Source organism: Oncorhynchus kisutch, linkage group LG17 (genome assembly GCF_002021735.2).
Source record: "Oncorhynchus kisutch isolate 150728-3 linkage group LG17, Okis_V2, whole genome shotgun sequence".
In the NCBI taxonomy this organism is placed as follows: Eukaryota; Metazoa; Chordata; class Actinopteri; order Salmoniformes; family Salmonidae; genus Oncorhynchus; species Oncorhynchus kisutch.
This window is the reverse complement of record NC_034190.2, coordinates 75938406-75948310: the sequence shown is the minus strand read 5'-3', so window position 1 is coordinate 75948310 and position 9905 is coordinate 75938406. Positions and strand designations below refer to the sequence as shown.

Below are 9905 nucleotides of genomic sequence, written 5' to 3'. Positions count from 1 at the left end.
TCTCAGTCATGCTGTATTCAGCGGAGAGACACCTCTGTTAGCTGAGTTTCTGTCATTCATAAGGGGAGCCCTTAGAAAAGCACAAGTGGTTTGTTGAAGAGACTGACAAAACAATTATACCGTCTACTGTACATAATTAGCTGAATTGGCAGTTGAAGTCGAATCAGCGATCTCTTGGTAAATTCTGATAACATAAGTTCACTATTGTACGTTCTCTTGGCCTGGGTTTGGTTGATGTTTGATGCGCAGAAAATAGGAGGAATTTGATCAAAGCGAAGACAAGAAGAACTCTGGAAGACAAGAGCAGGACAAAAGGTGAAACTACAACATAGAGTTGTCTGAACACTGACTGCAGGTTTTAAACTACAACATAGAGTTGTCTGAACACTGACTGCAGGTTTTAAACTACAACATAGAGTTGTCAGAACACTGACTGCAGGTTTTAAACCTCAACATAGAGTTGTCTGAACACTGACTGCAGGTTTTAAACTACAACATAGAATTGTCTGAACACTGACTGCAGGTTTTAAACTACAACATAGAGTTGTCTGAACACTGACTGCAGGTTTTAAACCTCAACATAGAGTTGTCTGAAAACTGACTGCAGGTTTTAAACTACAACATAGAGTTGTCTGAACACTGACTGCAGGTTTTAAACTACAACATAGAGTTGTCTGAACCCTGACTGCAGGTTTTAAACCTCAACATAGAGTTGTCTGAACACTGACTGCAGGTTTTAAACCTCAACATAGAGTTGTCTGAACACTGACTGCAGGTTTTAAAGAGTGAAATCCTGCTCCCTCCCCATCCCTTTCCCTTCATCATCCCCCTCTCTCCTGTTGTTCCTCTCTTCCCTTCTCTCCGTCTGCCATCTTCCTTTTCTCTCCCACATTCTACTCATGTTGTCTCAACGGACCCTTCTCTCTTGGCTGCTGACACCTGTTGACCTAGTCTGAGAGCACCACAGACATACAGCAAACAAACCTCTCCATACCTTCCTTCCAGTCTTTCCTATTCTATCTATCTATAGTCCACCCTGGCACCCGGCACTATTCCGTCTAAGGGGGAGGAGGACTTTCTGACCCTGGCCGCTTCTCGGTTCAGCCGTCGGAAGCGTGCCATCGGAGCCGCCATGGGCGTGGCCATGGTTCTACTCCTCCTGATAGCCATCCCCCTATTGGTTCACACCATGAAAGGGGGAGGAGCTAGCCAAGGAAGTGGCGGTGAGGGGACCCATTATGAGATGCTGGGGAGCTGCAGAATGGTCTGCGACACATATAGTACTGCCCAACCAGGCCAGGAGCTGACAGCCATGTCCCCTCAACCGGAATACCCCGGGCGGAAGAAAACGGGGTACCGCGGGGTCCCTGGGATCCCTGGTCCTCCAGGCGCCCGAGGACCCCCTGGGGAATCAGGCAAGCCAGGGCCACAGGGGCCTCCCGGCCCTGGACCTAACGGTTACTTCCCCTCCTACAGCCCCAAAATCGCCTTTTATGCAGGGCTAAGGAAACAGCACGAGGGCAGCGAAGTGTTGAAGTTTGATGATGTGGTAACCAATGTAGGGAACTACTATGAGCCAAGTACTGGGAAGTTCACCTGTCCTCTACCTGGTATCTACTTCTTCACCTACCATGTTCTGATGAGGGGCGGAGATGGGACCAGCATGTGGGCTGACCTGAAGAAGAACGGACAGGTAGGAGAGAGAGTGTGTGTATGTATATGTGAATGTGTTTGTGCGTGTGTGTGTGTCTGTGTGTATGCGTTTGTTCAAACAACACTTTCATTGACCATCACCTCTGAGCAGTGGTGTAGTGGAGGGTACACACAGCCAGAGTTGGGTAAGTTACTTTCTAAATGCAATCCGTTACAGTTACTAGTTACCTGTCCAAAATTGTAATCAGTATCGTAATGTTTGGATACCCAAACTCAGTAATGTAATCTGATTACTTTCCCCCTTAAGAGGCATTAGAAGAAGACAAAAAGGATCCATCAAATGCATTTGGTGTGTTATCATAGTGGTCTCTGTCTTGTGACTCGCTCAGGTGGAACAAACAAACTTTTTTTAATTGAGAAAGCAGAAAGGTGTCATAATATATATTTTTTCTACATTTTTAAGTAGTAAGTAATCATCTAGTTTTTCAAAATAATTTGTAATCTGATTACAAGATTTTGCTGGTAACGTAACTGATTACAGTTAACGTTTTAGAAATAAAATCTGATTACATTTAACTGATTACATGTAATCGATTACTCCCCAGCCCTGTACGCAGGTATACGCCATGTACCCGCTTATTTTTCAGTGGGCATTGCATATACTCCCCACAATGCATATCAAAGTTATGTAGTGGAGGTATACACCATATTAACTAATGAGGCTAATCAACTATTGTTTCTTCACATTTTCCGTGCAGCAATGTGCACATAAATGTTCCAAAATACAATTTGCGGGAAAACACTGTTCTATTGCACATACAAGCGGCTTCATGTACAGAGATGGAAATATCCGTTAGCGATGTTGGTGATTCTGCTGGTGATTCTCTGATCCACCTCTATGCAGACAACACCATTCTGTATACTGGCCCTTCTTTGGACACTGTGTTAACTAACCTCCAGATGAGCTTCAATGCCATACAACTCTCCTTCCGTGGCCTCCAACTGCTCTTAAATGCAAGTAAAACTAAATGCATGCTCTTCAACTGATCGCTGCCCGCACCTGCCCGCCCGTCCAGCATCACTACTCTGGACAGTTCTGACTTAGAATATGTGGACAACTACAAATGGCAGGGTAGCCTAGTGGTTAGAGCATTGGACTAGTAACTGAAAGGTTGCAAGTTCAAATCCCCGAGCTAACAAGGTACAAATCTGTCGTTCTGCCCCTGAACAGGCAGTTAACCCACTGTTCCTAGGCCGTCATTGAAAATAAGAATTTGTTCTTAACTGACTTGCCTAGTAAAATAAAGGTAGAAAAAAAAAATACCTAGGTGTCTGGCTAGACTGTAAACTCTCCTTCCAGACTCACATTAAGAATCTCCAATTCAAAAATAAATCTAGAATCGGCTTCCTATTTTGTAACAAAGCCTCCTTCACTCATGCTGCCAAACATACCGTTGTAAATCTGACTACCCTACCAATCCTTGACTTCGGTGATGTCATTTACAAAATTGCCTCCAACACTCTACTCAGCAAATTGGATGCAGTCTATCACAGTGCCATCTGTTTTGTCAGCAAAGCACCATATACTACCCACCACTGCGACCTGTATGCTCACGTTGGCTGGCCCTCGCTTCATATTCGTCGCCACACCCACTGGCTCCAGGTCATCTATAAGTCTTTGCTTGTAAAGCCCCGCCTTATCTCAGCTCACTGGTCATCATAGCAGCACCCACCCGTTGCTTTATCTTGGCCAGGTCGCAGTTGTAAATGAGAACTTGTTCTCAACTGTCCTACCTGGTTAAATAAAGGTGAAAAAAAATACAAAATAAATAGAGGGGAGACCTAATGACTATCGTTGCTACAATTATACCTCTGGCTGCTCGACAGTGAAAGAAAAACAATAGAACAGGAGAACGCATGTAAGTCTTTAAAAAAAAAGCCTTCACATTTCAATGGTGGGATTTTGGCTATAGGCTACTTTGAAGCAAGGTCAGACTTGCCTCGTAATATGAAGTAAAGCATCCATGTTTCAAACAAGTAAGGATCAGGAAAAATATAGCAATGCTAATGATAGACCTAACCATATTCTGGTAGATGGAAAGGGCTTCCCCAGAACTTTAATTACATGTTAATTAGCTACCAAGTAGTCTATGCTTAACTGGCAGAATTATATCATGATTATTTGCATTAATACATTAATCTCATGTGCTACATAAACACTGCTAACCAAACAAGAGTGCTAGGTGCTTGCACAACATTTCAAAGGTTTTTCCCAGACCTCAAAGGCTAGTGGTTAGGATACGGCACGCTCAACGCCGCGGCTCGTGTTCGATTCCCAGTCAGGAAACTACTCTTTGGGGTGGCAGGTAGCTTAGTGGTTAGAGTGTTGGGCCAGTAACCGAAAGGTTGTTGGATTGAATCCCCAAGCTGACAAGGTAAAAATCTGCCGTTCTGCCCCTGAACAAGGCAGTTTACCCACTGTTCCCTGGTTGGCTGTCATTGTAAATAAGATTTTGTTCTTAACTGTCTTGCCTAGTTAAATAAAGGTTTAACCATATTGTTGTGGACTTCGAAAATTCAGTTTAGTTGTTTTTCTACAAAAAAAGCGTGACTAATTTATCTGTTTCAGTAGGCCTACTGTTAGCCCACTTGCACAGTTCAGCTTGGCTTGGCTTGACTGTGAAAGACCAATACAGGGTTTATAATTCTAGTTCAACAGTGTATGTCACTGTTTCTCACAAAATGTTTCACACAGGGAGCCTTTCCTTCAGGCCATTTGGAAAAATGTAAAAAAACATTTAGACTATACCCACTTCTCCAGACACCACTACACCACTGTCTCTGATTCTCACTTTCACCTTCGCTATACAACATTTAGAGTATACCCACTTCTCCAGGCACCACTACACCACTGTCTCTGATTCTCACTTTCACCTTCGCTATACAACATTTAGAGTATACCCACTTCTCCAGACACCACTACACCACTGTCTCTGATTCTCACTTTCACCTTCGCTATACAACATTTAGAGTATACCCACTTCTCCAGACACCACTACACCACTGTCTCTGATTCTCACTTTCACCTTCGCTATACAACATTTAGAGTATACCCACTTCTCCAGACACCACTACACCACTGTCTCTGATTCTCACTTTCACCTTCGCTATACAACATTTAGAGTATACCCACTTCTCCAGACACCACTACACCACTGTCTCTGATTCTCACTTTCACCTTCGCTATACAACATTTAGAGTATACCCACTTCTCCAACACCACTATACCACTGCCTCTGATTCTCACTTTCACCTTCGCTATACAACATTTAGAGTATACCCACTTCTCCAGGCACCACTACACCACTGTCTCTGATTCTCACTTTCACCTTCGCTATACAACATTTAGAGTATACCCACTTCTCCAGACACCACTACACCACTGTCTCTGATTCTCACTTTCACCTTCGCTATACAACATTTAGAGTATACCCACTTCTCCAGACACCACTACACCACTGTCTCTGATTCTCACTTTCACCTTCGCTATACAACATTTAGAGTGTACCCACTTTTCCAGACACCACTACACCACTGCCTCTGATTCTCACTTTCACCTTTGCTATACAACATTTAGAGTATACCCACTTCTCCAGGCACCACTACACCACTGCCTCTGATTCTCACTTTCACCTTCGCTATACAACATTTAGAGTATACCCACTTCTCCAGGCACCACTACACCACTGCCTCTGATTCTCACTTTCACCTTCGCTATACAACATTTAGAGTATACCCACTTCTCCAGGCACCACTACACCACTGTCTCTGATTCTCACTTTCACCTTCGCTATACAACATTTAGAGTATACCCACTTTTCCAGGCACCACTACACCACTGCCTCTGATTCTCACTTTCACCTTCGCTATGCAACATTTGTCCCTTTTAATTCACATCACATTCCTCTGCATCTGTGGGCAGCAGCAACACGGTAGCAAAATATAGATTGAAGAACATATTTTCCATCATTAGGGAGAAGTGATGCTTCACACTTTAAAATCACAGCTACTAATGTTTGCATTTCCACCAGTCATAGCCAAATGATGAGTGGCAGTATGCTGCCGTCTAATTAGTAGTTATTATACACCAGGGTTGTATCCCAAATGGCACCTTATTCCCTACATAGTGCACTACTTTTGACCAGAACTCTATGAGCCCTAAAGTAGTGCACTATAAAGGGAATAGGGTGCCATTTGGGACACAGCGTGTCACCTCAGATAGATACTGTAGATAAATAATGAAAGAGAAACTGACAGGCCACTCATCCATCGGTCCCTCATTCTCTCTTTCCCCTGGTACTAATTAAAGACAGAGTGGCTGATTGGGGGGAAGAGGAAAAGAAGAGGGTTAGGATAAATCACTTTAATTTGAGGACTTTAACGCAACTATGTTTTCATCTGAATTCATCAGTCACCACACTGACACGTTACCATTCAGTCCTCTGTGTGTCTTTTTAAGGCGCTGGGATAAAGTGGATGTCAAACTACAGTTGGACCTTGTACAATTGATTAATAAGGTGATCTAAATCTTATTAATCTTTAAATGTGTCCAAATCCTGTATTTGTGTTTAGCAAACTCAGAAAGAGCTAACACATGATATTTAAGATACCTACCTGGCTTCTGCTTTGTGTCATCCTATATTGTCATTCCAGTCATCGCATCATTCCATTAAATCATTCATAACTCTTAGATTAGATCCCCTGAAATAACTCTCCCCCCATATCCCCACTTCCCCCTCTACCTCCCTCTCATTCCTCTACCACCCTCTACTCCCAAATGCCCCACTTCCCTCTACCCCCCTTCTCCTCCACTCATACTCCCCTCTACCTCCTCTCCTTCTTGTCCATTGATTGTCCATTAATTAGAGTTTCACTCAAGTAAATGATTTAACCTCACAGAGAGACCCAGGTCAACACCCAAACCATGCTTCTCCCTTGGTGCTGCATTAGAATTACAACTCATTACTCATAATTTATTCCTGGTGCTAACATATGTCTTTGTCCTGATTGTGTCTTCATTCTGATTTGGCCCATATTTGTAGACAAGTGTTGACGATCAAAAAACTGATTCTGATCTGATTCTGATCAAACCCTCCCGACCAACTCCGGAGATAGTCAGGCACACATTGTGTCTGGATATCTTACAAGTGTAGACGGATCTGTGAAACCGTTTAATCATCATTTTCCCGCCTTGTAAAATCCTTGACAAAGTGCCACCATTTAACTATGACATCAATATGTGACTTAACATTTTAAAAGGGAATATTATTTTTAAAGGATGTGTGTCAAATAATTTTGATTACAGGGAGGGACCTGGAAATCTGGTCACAGTGTGGGCACAGTGAACAGATAAGAGAAACATTTTAATACCGTGTTTAGATGCAAATCTGAAAATGTGGGCACAATCAGAATGTGGAAAAGATCAGGACCAAGGATGCATTTTGGCGCCAGGTATAAACAGAGCTTCTGTTTCCAGACAGTTGCTAATGAATTTGTAAATCTATCAATGCCTCAGTTATTTTACATGCTCTGGTCAGTGACTCAGTGTCCATATGGTAGTTGTTTCTAAATGAGATTCAGGTCACGGAGTCTACAGCCAGCCAGCCAGCCAGGGTGAGGTTCAGTTAATCCCTGTGTGGCTGTCCAGTGTCCACTCTAAGGTAGATTGATTAAGCAGGTGTGTGTCTGTGTGTCTGTGTCTGTGTCTGTGTGTGTGTGTGTGTGTGTCTGTGTGTGTGTGGAGGGGGTTCTATGGAGCTATGGCTATGGTGCCCTTACAGTTATAAAAATGAAGAATAAGAACACCTTAAGAATCCCCCCCACCCCCCCCCCCTTTTGGCCTCAGAACAGGATCAATTCATCAGGGCATGGACTCTACCATGTGCCGAAAGCGTTCCAAGGGGATGCTGGGCCATGTTGACTTTAATGCTTCCCACAGTTGTGTCAAGTTGGCTGGCAGTATATATGTATATATATATATATGTGTGTATAAGCAACAACAATAACAATAATTGATTGTCATCTCTAAAGGTTAGCTTATCATTCTGCTAGACATCCTGTAGTGACAAGCCAATATCACATTAGCATCTGGTGTTGCTGTGACTTCCCATTGACAGACAGCATATGTCATCCCCCTCATTATTTTGGGCAGGGTGCTTTTCCCCTCAGGCATAGTCGGAGGAAGGCTGCAGTTAGAAACGTTGGCACTTGGCCACTTATGATTTCCCCTAAAACACAAAGAAGGAGTATCCAACACTACTATATTATTTTATAAGGTATTTAACATGATGTATTATATAAAGTATAATTGTTGGGAGCAGGGGCTTTTATTGTAGCAATATCGCTCCAATATGTTGAAGGTTTATTAATTTAAGTCTGCTATTTTTGCTCATAATGGTGAACAGAGAGACAGAGATATGTGAGGGAGGCATGGTAGGATTATGAAGGAGATAAATGTGAAGGTGGGGACTTAGATTGAGCAATAGAAAGAGATCAGAACAACCCATGAAAGAGCTGGCCACTTCCCCAGAGAAGCCAGCAGAACAGCCCATGAAAGAGCTGGCCACTCCCCCAGAGAAGCCAGCAGAACAACCCATGAAAGAGCTGGCCACTCCCCCAGAGAAGCCAGCAGAACAACCCATGAAAGAGCTGGCCACTCCTCCAGAGAAGCCAGCAGAACAACCCATGAAAGAGCTGGCTGGCCACTCCCCCAGAGGAGCCAGCAGAACAGCCCATGAAAGAGCTGGCCACTCCCCCAGAGAAGCCAGCAGAACAGCCCATGAAAGAGCTGGCCACTCCCCCAGAGAAGCCAGCAGAACAGCCCACACCAGATCCTGACCACAGCAGAACAGACAAATTACTCCCTCCTAGCAACCCCATGAAAACCCCTCGACACCCACTGAGGACACACAAAAGCCACAGATTGTACTCCTTATGGGAAATATATACAAGAAAATGAACTTTTCCGCAAACACACAGCGGCTAAACTCTGGTGCCCAAATAGTCAGCGCGCCCTCACCTACTATCTGATGGCCAACTAGGCTCACCCAGCTACATAATAGTTCACATAGGCACAAACGACCTGAGAGCACAGCAAGAAAGGGTGGCCACAGCACTGTTTGGTGCTTCTGTCCCCAACCAAGGAGGGCCTACAGGCCTACTGTCAGCCTTGGACTCTTGACGGTGAATCTCAGTAAGACAAAAATAATGGTGTTCCAAAAAAGTTCCAATATCCAGTACAACAAATACAAATTCAATCTAGACACCGTTGCCCCATCGCCCACAAATAACTATACATACCTCGGCCTCAACATTAACACCACTGGTAACTTACACAAGGCTGTGAACGATTGTTTTATTTGACCTTTATTTAACCAGGTAGGCTAGTTGAGAACAAGTTCTCATTTACAATTGCGACCTGGCCAAGATAAAGCAAAGCAGTTCGACACATACAACGACACAGAGTTACACATGGAGTAAAACAAACATACAGTCAATAATACAGTAGAAACAAGTCTATATACAATGTGAGCAAATGAGGTGAGATAAGGCACGTAAAGGCAAAAAAAAGGCCATGGTGGCAAAGTAAATACAATATAGCAAGTAAAACACTGGAATGGTAGATTTGCAGTGGAAGAATGTGTAAAGTAGAAATAAAAATAATGGGGTGCAAAGGAGCAAAATAAATAAATACAGTAGGGAAAGAGGTAGTTGTTTGGGCTAAATTATAGGTGGGCTATGTACAGGTGCAGTAATCTGTGAGCTGCTCTGACAGCTGGTGCTTAAAGCTAGTGAGGGAGATAAGTGTTTCCAGTTTCAGAGATTTTTGTAGTTCGTTCCAGATCTAAGAGACAAGGCAAGTAGGGCCTTCTAAGACATCAAAAGGAACATAAAACTCACTTCTCAAATAGGATCTGTGTAAAAATACTTCAATAAGTTATAAAAACCCTTTGCTCTCTATTGTTATGAGGTCTGGAGACCACTCACTAATCAAGAATTTGCAAAATCCCAAACAATGCATTCAGAGCAGAATTAGGACTATACCAGATAGTTATCAACATCCAGAAAAGAGCTGTTCAATTCTACAACCACCTAAAAGGAAGCGATGCCTACACATTCCAACACAAAACCCTCACCTACAGAGAGACAAACCTAGAGAAAAGTCCACTCACCTAGGTGGTTCTGGGGCTCTG

At 43.4% G+C, this 9905-nt stretch overlaps 1 protein-coding gene across 1 annotated transcript in view; it reads left to right on the top strand.

Moving 5' to 3' along the window:
• The first annotated feature begins 613 nt into the window (after positions 1-613).
• The window catches only part of LOC109907073 (complement C1q-like protein 4), a 20953-nt gene continuing 11661 nt past the window's right edge, over positions 614-9905 (top strand). The window contains exon 1 of the mRNA XM_020504862.2: positions 614-1693. Coding sequence (XP_020360451.2) covers positions 1133-1693 — 561 coding nt within the window. The 5' untranslated portion in view covers positions 614-1132. The remainder of the gene's footprint in view (positions 1694-9905) is intronic.